This window comes from Lactuca serriola, chromosome 2, assembly GCF_051521515.1.
Source record: "Lactuca serriola cultivar US96UC23 chromosome 2, Lser_US96UC23_V15, whole genome shotgun sequence".
In the NCBI taxonomy this organism is placed as follows: domain Eukaryota; kingdom Viridiplantae; phylum Streptophyta; class Magnoliopsida; order Asterales; family Asteraceae; genus Lactuca; species Lactuca serriola.
In genome coordinates this window covers 225,332,004-225,346,007 of record NC_136409.1, presented here as the reverse complement: position 1 = coordinate 225,346,007, position 14,004 = coordinate 225,332,004, and the positions used below count along the sequence as shown (strand labels likewise).

The 14,004-nt window shown below is 35.6% G+C and overlaps 2 protein-coding genes across 2 annotated transcripts; both read right to left on the bottom strand.

Annotated features, from left to right (window-relative positions):
* Positions 1-655: 655 nt before the first annotated feature.
* On the bottom strand, positions 656-1,640 carry LOC145090835 (uncharacterized). The gene is made up of 2 exons (XM_079028894.1): positions 1,215-1,640; positions 656-1,133 (listed from the first exon to the last, which is right to left on the bottom strand). The coding sequence occupies exons 1-2, from the start codon at positions 1,518-1,520 to the stop codon at positions 699-701; spliced, it is 741 nt and encodes a 246-aa protein (XP_078885020.1). The 5' UTR covers positions 1,521-1,640; the 3' UTR covers positions 656-698.
* A 3,053-nt stretch (positions 1,641-4,693) lies between these two features.
* LOC145090833 (cell division cycle 20.5, cofactor of APC complex-like) lies at positions 4,694-7,247 on the bottom strand. The gene is made up of 7 exons (XM_079028893.1): positions 6,914-7,247; positions 6,724-6,822; positions 6,297-6,485; positions 5,953-6,222; positions 5,619-5,718; positions 5,164-5,480; positions 4,694-5,072 (listed from the first exon to the last, which is right to left on the bottom strand). The coding sequence occupies exons 1-7, from the start codon at positions 7,091-7,093 to the stop codon at positions 4,776-4,778; spliced, it is 1,452 nt and encodes a 483-aa protein (XP_078885019.1). The 5' UTR covers positions 7,094-7,247; the 3' UTR covers positions 4,694-4,775.
* Positions 7,248-14,004: the final 6,757 nt, after the last annotated feature.

The following is a 14,004-nucleotide window of genomic DNA, read 5'->3' as shown; positions in this document are numbered from 1 at the left end:
GTGTACAATTCTATAAGTTTGTTCTCAGCAAACTGTTTTTCTGATTTCAAAAGGCACAACTATCACCCATTGATGCAACAAATTAACGCTTCAACATGCAATAAAAAGTTTGTTTTGAGAAGTGATCATATATAATATAACGTTGTAACATAGACATGCATACTATTGTTCAAATTCATCCCTTATATATATGATAAACATCAACTAAAATTGGGATTTTCTAATATGTGTCCTAAGGGCAAATATAAGAATCATTAATTGATGATATATATATTACCATAATTAATTATAAAATACATTAATTATAAGAAATATTACCATAATTAAATGTGAAGTGCATTAATGATTTCCATAATAAATCTATTTCGAATTTAATTATGGTAATATTTTTCATAATTAATACTTCTTATGTGCCTTAGGGCAAATATTAGAAAATCCCACTAAAATAACTTATGACAAATAGTTCAATAAAAACCAACTTTGTATGTTGTTATGTCCGTATATCTAGAAATAAAATTTATCATAATAACATTACTGAATGAGTTAGTAATTAACTTATGACTAGAATAATTCCAAAAAAACCAAGTTTGCATTTGGTATTATATATTCTGGAAATAGTTTTATTAGAACATTTCTGAATAAAAAATATGAAATTTATTAGTATGCGACTAGATCAGGAGATGTAAAAGATCTTTGTCTCAAGGTAATGGCAGATTGATCATGAAACTTTCAGTTTTCTTAGCACCACAAATGGGACAGATCTTAACCCTCCTCTCACACACCAAACACACGCACAAATGCCGGCATGGAAGCCACAGCATCGTCGCACGCCGACTCCGGCAGTTCCTGCAAGCCATGTCCGTTTTAGAGGCACTGCTCGGATCAACAAAAAATGATTCAACTTCTTCCTCGCGAACAGCGGCAGCCGGGGTGCTGCATCCCTCTGCCACCCTATGCTGCAGCATTTCTTCCAACCGGAACGTCCTTTCCTCATAGAAATGGTACAGTTGTCTTAACCGATCCGCCACTTCTTCTTTCTGTTTTAGTTTTGCTTCGATCTCCTGTCTCTTTTGAACTTCTTCTCCAAAGTTTCTCCGCCAGAATTCCTCCACGCTGAGTCGCATCTGGTTGATCTGCAATAACATGAAAACGCATTGCATAAGTGATTGATTAACAACAAAACCAATTAACTGCAAAAGAGCAAAGTTATTTACATGATAGCCGATAAGGAAGTTTTGTGGTGGTATTAAAGAATTGAAATGATCTTCGTCGACAGCCGCTTCTTCGTCCTGATGTGTTGCTGATGATGGAGAGAGGTTCAGATCGGTGTGGATAACGGTGGTTTGTGGTGGCACATTGCGTTGTTGGTGCAAAAGGTCAAGGGATGGAAATTGGGAGATTGGGCTCGTAAAAGGCACCCCGGTTGTAGTATTCATAAGTTCAATTCTTCTCCGTTTGTTTGCAGCGGCAGCGCAGTGGGCTTCATCGTTAATTTTGTTCTTGTTCTTCCGGGGCGCCATGTTGTAAACAGAAAAGTTATGTGGACAGAGGAAATAGATGAATGAACAGACACGCAGACAGTAACTTTATGAAACTTTGGTGGTGGCATTGGGGATAATAAAGGATGTGAAACGGCGGCAAACGACGTGTGAGGCGACCGTGGTGGTGGTTCAAGGAGACGCGTCGGATTAGCAAGTCACGACGGTTCTTAACAGTAGTGTCGAGTCCATGATCACTTTGGGTAACAATCATTAACTTGATGAGTAGAATAGTGTATTTTTCGTCTGATTTGATTAAAAAAAAAAAAAAAAAAAAAAACAACAACAACAACAACACATTTTTTGTCAGGTTTTCGGCAGGTATAATACGATTAAGTGGGTTTATGGGGGAGGTTTTGTCATCGGAGAAGTGCTTTGGTAAAAGTCATTGTGGAATCGATAATACCGATAAAAATAAATTTCTTTATTCTTTCTCAAAATTGTTTAAGTCGATCCAACTGTTCCTGTGTTCCATACTTCTACTATTATATTAAGTAAATTACACTTTTGGGTAATCTATCGGTTTTCGATCATGTGGTATATACTTTAATTTTGACCTAAATTTTGTAAATCTGATATCATTGATTTTATGATTGGCTTACCTATGGTTATGATTGTCCAACAATCTTTCGTATATCGGCTTAATAGTCACTCGTGATTATTTTTTCCTTTTAAGAAGGTACGAACTTTTATTTTTAGGTTTTAAAAGGTCATTATGAAATTTGAAGGGGTCACCCGGTGACCCCGTCCTAATCATCAGTATGCATATGCCAGATGTTTCTTTCTCTGTCTTGTCCTCTCCTTATCCTGTCTCGTGTTTCTTTCTCTAAAATCCACCATCTTTCTCAAGAAACCCATTTTTTGCGGCAAGGTTCACGGCGGCTCCAATATCAAGATCCGACCCAGATACACCTCTCTCCTTCATCTATCAACTTCAATCTCTTTTATGCGTTGATCTGTTTCCTTGTCTTTCCTCTCTGTTTCTCTCGTTTGATTTTGCAGGTGGGTAACATAAATTATGAGAATGAACCAACGCATATCCTCTGTTTCTCTCATTTGATTATGAAGACCAGGGAGCTTTTCTTTTTCTCTTGTTTGATTTGCAGGTGTGTATCAGGTGAGATGATGGAGGGTTTGATTTCTAATGAAGATGAACCATTACATATCCAGAATCCAAAAGAAGATTAATTTCGAGATCAACCATTTGAGTTGAAAAATCGATGCATCAAGAGCTTTATTCAACTTTGAATCAAGTTAGAACCATACCCTAATCCCTAATTATAACACATCTATGTCTTTCATGGAATCACCTTTTGGTTCTCGAACTCGCAGGTGGATGCCCAAATTCGGTAAACGTTAATGTGAAGAAGTGTTGTGGAGTTACCGATTATGGTGTTGGTGGTTTGAGGGTTAGTTGGGACTCATTGATTGTCAATTTGTACACTACAGAAGTCGAGTGTAAAGATGCCACTAGTGATGATGTGGTGGTGTAACATCCGGTTCCTAGTATGTATTAAATTTAAAGTTATTCATTTTTATATAGAAGCTCGATGAGTTGGAGGCCCCAAACTCGTCGAGTAGGAACGGATTTGGACGCAGGATTGGAAAGTCTACTCAACGAGTTGAGAGCCTCAACTCGACGAGTAGGACTGCCAGAGTGAAACCTTAATTTTCAGGGTTTAACACCCTATTTAAACACCTTAACCTCCAAAGGCTAGCCTCAATTATAGCCTCCATTATCCCAAACCCTAGCCACAGAACCCTAATGCTTTGTATGACCTTGAGAGATATTTTTGGAGTGAATCTTGTGAGTTTGAAGCTTGTGAAGGAAGGAGAAGCTTGGGGATTCAAGAAGAAGCTAGTATATCTAGAGACACCATCTCATTCTCATCATTTTAGTAAACAAGTCTCAAAAGCTTGTACCCATATCACAACAATAATGTTTCGGAATAGTGGTAAAATTGGCAAATACTCAAATGTTGGGTCAATTAGCTATATTCTTAAGAATGAGAGTCATGTAATCATTATTTTGATTATCCCAATAAAAAGTCTAAGCATGTTTAATATACAAAAAGAAAATCCGGAATATCCAAAATTGAACACATCGAATTGTTGGAATATTAATTTTTGACATAAACCCTACAAGTACATGGAGAAGTAAAACTATTTGTACACTACAAGAATTTAATCCTATGGCGACGACAGAAGTCGTCGCTACAAGTACCCCTGTGTCGACGACAAGTCGTCACCATAGATGTTGCCAACTTTGACCAAATTTGTTTGACCGGAAAATCTATGCCAACGACACGTTGTCGCCATAGCTTCGACGAGAATGAAAATCACGTTCGCGGTTTTTTGAAAACCTATACCGACGACATTTCGTCGGTATAGGTTCTGATATTACAATTTATATTTATTTATAATTCACTTAGCAAAAAAATTAAAACAATGTAGTTTTTGTGAAATCTATGTTGACGACATGTCGTCGGTATAAATCTTTGAATAAAAATGGTTGCGAACCTTTTGGCGACGACATATCGTCGCTACAGATCCAATGTATCACGACGACAAGTTTTCGGTATATATTTGGCCTATCTTGACGACAAGTCGTCGATAAAAGCAATTAATAAAACTTTTTTTTCCCGAAAATAATTCTCAACGATAGATGTGCTGACGACTTGTCGTCGGCAAAGGAGGTACCTATCCGGACGACACCTATCCCTATGACTTTCACATTTTGCGACAAGGCTATGTTGATGACATTGAGCCAACGATATGTCGCTGGTATAGGTTATGCCTACGACTTGTCATCGGGAAAGGGTCAAAATGTGTCGTCGTCATAGGGTTAAATTGGTAGTTTAGCAGTCGGAAAAGGTGCCCCTCTCCAATGAGGGTTGGGGATTCAAATCCGGCTTGATACATTTTGTAGTTTATGATTATGTTAATTAAGAGTTGTTTAATAAAAGATAAACTATTTGTGCCAACATTGTGAAGTTGATATTCTTGATTTTAAATATTGTTTCCAAAAGTTCATAATATTACATTCTATACAATTAGCTAGGCTAAGATTTATTTTTCGTTGTTTGATTAAATATTACATTCTATAGGTTTCATAAAATATAAGTCTAGCTATAATGTGAACAAATTAGGGTGAACAATAATAGTCTTTAAGAATTACATGTGATGTCAATTGTCAAGGTAGTAATTTGTTAATAAGCACATTACATAGATCTTTGATCATCTTATAGGAAATGCCTTGGACGACAAGACACTGTATGGTCCTTTAACCGGCGGAGGAGGCCCAAAAATCTCCCAAAACCGCAGTGTCTCATCCCCTCCAGCCGACACCAATGTGAGTCCATCCGGGTTCTGAGCCAGCTGCAACACTCGCGATGAGTGGCTTGATAACTCCCCTGCTTTAACCATTGAAGGGTACCTCCATAGTGACAGCGTGTTCTTACGATCATCATTTGTGCTGAACCCATGCCCACTTACTATCTCCTTATAATGTCTGTTCCATTCCAGCCCACAAATCTGCACAATTACTTTCCATGCATGCACGTTATTAATGTAGAACTAATTCATGGAAAGTGAAATGAAGAAAGAGTAGTGCATATATATATGCCTGTGCTTCTGTGTTGACACTAGTGATACAAGTCCCTTGTTGAGTGTTCCATAACTTAATGCAGCCATCATCTGTGCCACCACCGGAGGCTAAGACTTGAAAGTTATAAGGGCACCAAGCAAGAGCCTTGACTGCAGCCACATGGTTAGTGAAGCGGTGGACAAACCGGGCTGAGTTCATCCGTGATGCTTCCCAGATGTACACCACGTTATCATCACCACCACTAGCCAGTAAGTTCCCAGTCATTGACCATTTCAACCCACACACTCGACTCCTGTGCGCCTTTACTTCTGATACCAAACTGTTTCTCACCCTCGCTGCCAACCAAAATGCAATCTTTTTATTTTATTTTCAATCATATAATTATTTAATCTGGTATTTGCTATAAAATTAAGAGTGTATTTTTTTATTTATTGGAAATCGAGGAATTGACATATAAAAAGATCAACAAATACCATCATGGTTCAAGATAGCTTTGTTGCCGCCTGATGTTAAAATGTGGCCATTCCATGAAGTTGCTCTGACCATCGCATGGTGACCCTCTAGTCTTCTGATCTGTGCAATATTAATGTAAGATTCTTAACTCAAAAGTCAAAACAATAAACATCTCGTATTAAAATAAGTGCAACAAATACTTAGCTACAATTTTATAATTTATTTATAAAGGATTCACCTTTCTAAATATTATATTAAGCCCAATTTGTTTATGGGCCCTTATTCACAAACCTAGAGAATCACTAGAGTAATTGTAACTTGTAATAAGTAAAAGAGGGAAAGAGAAAATCGTACGAGTTTGCAAGTTTCGGCGTCCCAGAGCTGAATCTTGGAGCTTGAATGACCAACGGCGAGTGTTTTGCCGTCATGAGACCATGAAACGCTAGACGGATGATCATTCAAGGCGTTAGGTTTAAATATATGATGAAGCCCTTCATTCGCAGCGTTCCAGAGGTACAATCTTCGACCCAATGCAATCGCAAGAATGTTGTTCTTCCCCCAATCCATTATGTTCATGTAGAAATCATCCCTTAGATCTGGTGCATCCAGTATTCTTGATTCTTTCTGAACATAAAAACAACACAGCTGATGATGATCTTGAAAGGAAATTTCGTAAGCTATAAACAGAGATCGATCACCTTGGGAAGTTTTCTTTGTTGGTTTGAGGTGTTATTGTTGAAATTTTCTTCATCACTACGACGGATTTCATCAATGTATCGGATTGATTTTCTACTTGATTTCGGGCTTCCTCTGAAAACAAGCATTCTGAAGGGTCTTCCTTCGCTATCCAACGTCAGATTCCCCTCCATTATTCTTCGGTATTCCGCCTGTTCCACAGAAAATTAATCAAAAACATGAAAAACCCTTTCAAGCACACTAAAAATCTGGAATGCCCGTGTTCAAATTTCGAATCAATACCAAGAACCCTCAAAATCCAGATTACCCGTTGACGAATTCCAATTTAAAATAGCATAAATTTGAAGCAAAAACCAATAAGGAAGACACAAACATGAAATATTTTGAAGAGAATTCAGAACAAAAAACTGGAACGGAAAAAAGACCAACACTAAAATTGCATCTGGTAGAAAAATTGGTTCTGTTGGTCAACAGGGTGTAGGCTTGATCAAGATCCATCAAACTCCTGTTGGGTATGAACCGATCGCCCTAAATTAACAACACCCAGAAATAAAAACCCCAATTAGCTTATCAAGAAGTGTTCGAAGTAATTGAGAAAGAATGAGGGCAGGTGGTTCACCGGAAAATCATATTCGACGGGGCTGTTATGGAGGCGAGTTGGAGAGTACCAATCCGATTGTAATTTCCAATCCCTTAAAGGGTCTGAATTCAATTCCAATTCCATCATTTCCGTATGATGGATGGAATTTGGGATCGGAAGAACATGAGAGTAGGAAGAAAGATCCTGTTGGTTGCTCATGAAATTGGCGCCAAAACTGGTTTGTAAAACAGAGTGTTTCACCGGAAAAAGAAGTCACTCATCGTGGGAAATCTCCTGGTAGCCTTTATTTACTTAAATCGGGGTGAAATTATCTCTTACAGCCATAATTGTGTATGTATGTATATCTCCTAAAATAACTATTATAGATTTTTTTTGGACAATGACCTTCAAAGCTAACCAACTATTTATATATATATTTGGTCAATTGACTTTTACAGTTAACTTTTGAACTTGTTTTATTTATTTAGAACACACCACTATTACTGCAGGGCCGGTCCTAAAGATACAAATATCCGGGACGAGCCGCAAAAAAATGCCCTTAGGCCCTAACGTATGATGAATTAAATTATATAAACTGAAGTTTTTTTAAAACGATGATAAGTTTCAGAAATCTGCTATTCTTATGTGAAAGTACGAATCATAAGTATTTTAAAGCAACAATGTAACCATTACAAATAATGGAATTGGATATGAGTCATTACACTATGTTATGATATTCCAGTTAAAAAACTATAAAAATATTAATAACTAATAAAGAAAATAAGCCATTCTACCTGGTGGAGCAAAGAAGAATGAGCCACATTGAACACGAAAGAGTTCATGAGAGTATCTCCCGACTTGGACAGAAAGGTTGCTTTACTTGATATTCATTCACAAGAATCAGAAATTACCCCAAATGCCATCCAACTTTATGAAAACCTCATTGGCTTGCGATGCGTGTTTAGCTTCTTGCATTCTCAGTACATCTCATGTTTGCTTGTTGGTCAACGATGTGTACTTGGACACTAGGCCTGATTTCAATATATAGTATAAAAAAATGGGCCCCATCAAAAAATGGGCCCTGTCCCCATGTCCAGTTTGCCCATGCTCATCATCGGGCCTAATTACCTGCAACAGCAGGTAAAACCTATTTTGGGGTTTTGAGTTCCACCTCCGGTGGCATTTCCGGCGGACACAAGCTTCGACATCTTTGGTTGTCTTCTCCAGCGACATTTCTGATTTTTTTGTTTCATACTTCTCCATCGTTAAATCACATAAAAATGACTTCAAAAAATGTTTCTTTAATCTTGTTTCTTCTCTTTCATAGCATGTATGCCCCACTTCAAGATGTTCATATCAAAAGGAAACCCACATTTCGTATGCAACGCTAGGGTTCTTGTAAAACCGTACAAAGAATAGGGTAAAGTTCCCAATAAGTTCAAAAAGCAACAACAACAACAACAAATCGAAAGAGTAAATATGTAATCTTACATTTAATTAATTATGGTAAATATATAAATCAATTAATATCCCTTTAATTTAGGAATATCAGTTTTAAAACCCAATATGTAGTATATATATCGTCACGTCCGCCTCATCCCTCTTCTCTTCTCTTCTATTCACCGTCGCCCCCAAATTAATGATTTCAATCATTAGTTAGATCGTAACGATTCTCGTTATTTTTTAATAACACAAAAATTGAATGTGATCTACACAGGCGGAGTGGCGTCGATGCCGGATTTTTTGAAGAAGTTTTTTCTGGTGGTGTATAGGAAGACGAGCGAAGGCGACCTTGATAGTAATTACTGCAAGTATGACAATCAAGGCTTACAAATATTCACTTCCTCCTTGTATCTCGTTGGATTGACAGCAACTTTCTTCGCGTCTTACACGACGAGGAAACTTGGAAGAAGGCTGACTATGTTGATTGTCGGAGTTTTCTTCATCTTCAGAGTTATTTTCAATGCAGCTGCTCAAAACCTTGTCATGCTCATTGTTGGCAGGATTCTACTTGGTTGTGGTGTTGGTTTTGCTAATCAGGTTTGTTTGATTCCTCAAAATCTTTATTTTGTTCTTTTTAATAACTAAAAATTAACGATTAATAAACTAATAACAAAATACATATCTCGCATCTGGATTTTAAGTGGCTAGTTTTATAAATCTTCCATTTGGATTTCAATCCTTAAGCCTTTTAACCTAAACCCATTTGCAATTCATGCGTATTTAGACCAAATAGTGTGAAAAATAGGATATTGATTATCACCACATGTTCTTATACTTGGTCTTCCAATTGCGTGAAGGATAAAAAGGCATTGCCTTCCAATTTTTTTGCTCAGGTTTTATGTTCATCTCATTTTCATACATTCAAATCCATAATTTCTTTTTTAAATGTTCATGCAAATCTTATTCAAAATTTTATTTTAACTACAATATTAAAACTTATTGGGAATTTGTTATGATTGTCTAATTTTTACAGGAAATTAAAAGTTGTTTTGATGCACACCAAGTGCTCGCTAAAATGCTTCAACTAAATGGTATTTCTTCGTTTATAGTATTTTATCATAAAAGAATGTTTTTATGATAATCATGAACATATTTTGTTAAAATGCCCCGAATTAATATAATTATTGGTAAATGAATTCTAATTCTATCATAATGGAATCACAAATTCCAATTATGTTGGAATGGAATACATATATTTTCTCACTAGTTTATTCATTTGATTTGTTTCTACAGAAGTTGGTGCTTGAAGAACGGACCATGAAATTTGAACGACGCCTCTTAGCAACATTATATTTTTAGAATGTATTAGTGACTTTGTTAGATTTTGATGTTTTTTTTTTCAGATTTGAAAGTTTTTTCAATTTTATTCTTTAACATTAAATGTAATTCTTAGCAATTGTTACATGTATTCTATAAGAATTAATGTAATGTTTGTTTTAATTCTTTAATTGATGGTTCGAGAATTTTGTTATTTTACAAGAAATTTTTAAAGTCATGATCAACAAATATGTTCAAGAATATTTTTATTATTTTATGGTTCAAGAATATTTTCATTTTTGAACATACTCAAACATATTCTGTCAGAATGTCCGAATTAAAAACCTTATAATTCGTAAAATCGGATTTTTAAAATTAATAGAATCTATTATCCCTTAAAATATATTTCATTTATTAAATCTATATTAATTGACTAAAATACTCTTCTAGTTAAATTATATGCTATTTTTCAATTATATTTAATTCAATAATATGTATTAATCACTTTCTTAAAATAAGTAAAATGATTGACCCACATTTATGCATATAATAACACAATAATTACTTTGAGTATAATAACCTAAGCATATATATATATATATATATATATATATAGAGAGAGAGAGAGAGAGAGATTTATTAATGACATGTTTTGATCGAAGTACTTCGTTCCTATTTGTAAAGGAGGTTAGCTAAATCAACACCGTTAATTACTAAAAAACAACCTATACTAAAAAAACACATTTAAATGATTAAAAACACTTTTTAACTGCCTTTAATAAATCTAACTATTAGATAATGATTAAGTAGTACATTTTTTTAAAAACTATGCATTTTGTTAAAATACTTTAACTAATAAAAGAAATTTATGAGCACAATCCACATATAAAAAATCATGAGCTCATTAATCCTCTTAAAACCCTAGACATATTTAAAATCGTTTTCTTCTTTCATTCTTCAATTCCTTGGAGAGAGTATGAGAACAATCCTCCTCATCCACCGGAGCACCGCCGCCGCCAAGCACCACCACCATTTTAACAATGTCGCTATCGAAACACCGCCTTCAATTCCGACCACACCATCTTTCTCTCTACCTTTATCTCTCAATTTCTCAATTTTTCTCTTTATGTTTTCTTGAGGTGGTGGCCGACGGTAGGTCTCCTACATAAGTCGCCGACGAGTGGTTTCTCTATCTCTATCGCTCTCGATTTGTCTTCATCGCTCGATTAGTCTTTCTCTCTTGATTTATTTCTATCTCTTTCTTTTCTGGTGGTATCACTGGCAGCGATAAGTCTCTGGCGACTATGATGGCAGCAGTTAGAAGACTAATTTACTCTAATGTATATTGTGACAGTGATATTATAAATTTGATTATTTATAATAAATGTTAGTTTTTTTTTAAAAGTTAATTCATGGTTAATAATTGGATTAGATTTATATTGTAACATCCATAAAATTCACACCAAATTTAAACTTTTTCAATCATAAACAAAAACCACATAGCTTTGTTTACAAAATGTTTTCAAATCATTTTCCATCAGAGTGTCCAAAAATCATAACATAAGGATGAGGAGCGATACAGTCATGTCTTTGCCTTTCCACGATTTCCTGAAGTACCTAAAACAGTAAACTGAAAACTGTAAGCCTAAGGGCTTAATGAACTACCCCCAAAATACCAACACCACACTGACAATACCATAACAGTAATAATCAGTCAATCAACATGCATACTGGGCCATAGGGATGAGATTTCAAACCGGAAAACCGGACCGGAACCGGAACCGAACCGGAACCGGACCCGTTAGAACCGGAATATATAGAACCAGGTCCGGTTCCGGGTTTAAAAATTGGCTTTATCCGGGTTCCGGGTAATCCGGGTTTGGGTCCATTGGGTCCGGGTAAACCGGGTCTAAACTCCGGAACCGGTTTTTGGAACCGGAACCACTTTTTATGAAACGTTTACAAGATGCATATCTTATTCGTTTCAACTCCAATTGACATACGTTTTTTTCCAACATGTAGTTTAGAGTTTGTACATGATTCTAGACTATAAATTTGTTATTTTTAGTTTTATATTCATTGACTTACAGTCCTCAAAAGTTGAGATACCAAAGCTGAAAGTTTTTAGTTTTTTAGTTTTTTTGTATTCGGTGAAAGTTTTAAAACATGCATATCTAATTCGTTTGAAGTCGGATTAACATGTGGTTTTTTCCAACTTCTAGTTTACAGTTTGTACATGAGTTTAGACTATAATTTTGTCATTTTTGTTTTAACATTCAATGATTTACAGTCCTCCGAAGTCGGGATATCAAAACTGAAAATTTTCAACTTTTCAGCTATTTGTTTTTGTACTTTGTATTATGTGAAAATATTAACACAAGTATATCTCATTCGTTTAAATTCGGATTGACATGCGGGTTTTTCCAAAGTGTATTTTAGAGTTTGTACATGATTTTAGACTCTAATTTTGTTAATTGTGGTTTCGTATTCAATAAGTTACAGCCCCCCAAAGTCGGGATATCAATATGAAAATTTTCAAAGTTCAACCCACTAAGTAGTAAGTAATTACCAAAAAATTCCGGTTTTTTCGGGTTTTCCGGGTCTAAACCCACTTTATCCGGTTCCAACCTACCCACTTTGATGTTTCCGGGTTTTCCGGTTCTAGACCCACTTTACCCGGAACCATACCCGGAACCGAACCGGAACCGGTTCCTATATACCGGTCCGATTTTCGGTTCTATAAAATCCCGTTAACCGGTTCCGAGTTTTCCGGGTCCGGGTCCATCCGGTCCGGGTTTGGACCCACTTTCATCCCTACTGGGCCATCAGCCTGACTGGACCGCCCTGTCGGGCCTACAGTCTGTCTGAATCTATCCCGAGCCTTCGGCATGACTAGTCCGACACGTGGGCCTACAGTCTGTCTGAAAACATATCACCATTTTTGTCCTGCAGTCGATATGTGACTCTCTCATGCCACAAAATATTATATGATTTTTATTATTTTTAGTTTATATTTTTTTCATCCAAACAAATACGTTAAGGTATGTCCTTTAAAATATTAAGGATATGTCCTAAATATTTTTATATATAACTTGTAAAAATTTTAAATTTAGGTGGGTAAAGTGATCCACCTTGGCATATATTAGTCTCGCCACTTACAACATATGTCACGAGTGGAGTGTCATGTTATCCTTAAGTATGACATCATGATTCAATTATTTCCGGTTGATGAGATATGTTAAGTTTATTGCACGACATGTTTGGATTTTTTGGGGAACATGCAGTACATCGTAGAGTGCTCCCAGGATTCAAGTACCGACAAAATAAGGTTAAGGACTTTCTTTTTGATGTATTTAGGTATGCTAGTTTTCTGCCAAAAAAAAATGAACTTTTTTACTGGTTGGAAAGAATGTCAACACTTACACCAACTAATGTTTTGGTTTTTGGTTGGATAGGAAAGGAAAACATATGTGTAGATCTAATAAGGGTTTGCTCTCTCGTAGGCTTGAGGAATGGAATTTCACTTTCACTATGGGACGGACTGTTTTAAAAGTTGTTTCATACAAAGTGAAAAAGTATGAGAGAACATATATGGAAAACCAACACATGTATATATCATTGGTGTTTGATATCTTTGGTTTCCTTGAGTCACATGGTGTGGAGCTCCTTAATGGAGTCCAACCGGTTATGCATATTAATATTGTGATCCCAAGTTTTATGAATGTGATCTTTAAAAAATTAGTTTTGTTATCGAGAAAAGGTTAATGATGCAACTTATTACATGTTTACCTTACACCTCGATGTAAAAAATATAAGTTGATATTTATATGAAAATGAAAACACAGAGAACGGGAGAAACATTTTTCTCAAAGACAATTTCATGTTTAATAATGTAATAAAACCATGAACTCTCAACTTTATGCTTATGTGGTTTGTGGCATATGCAGTTTAAGGTTTTAATGAGGGTCTTTTTTATAAAAGGTCATCATATATATCAGGTTGTGTACATCAGGCCATAGAATTTTGTATCCTATATTTGTTATTTTGTCAGTCACTATTAGTAACCCCCGGTTTAATTTAGTTTGCTAGATGCGAGTGATTGTTAAGACTTATTTCACTATGGCTATATTTATACATTTATGGTATGGTATTTTGATGGTTTGTTTAAGTATATGGATGTAAATTGCCTCAATATTTGAAGTTATTCTTTCCATATAAGAATGCTTTCAATTTGATCGAAGAATGTTCTCAATAACTTGCTAGTTGCTTTGAGTGGTTTAAATCCTTGGGGACTTTGCATATAAATCTAGGTACCAATTGATGAATCTTAATATCCACTGAGCCATTTAAATAAGTTGTAACAGCATCCC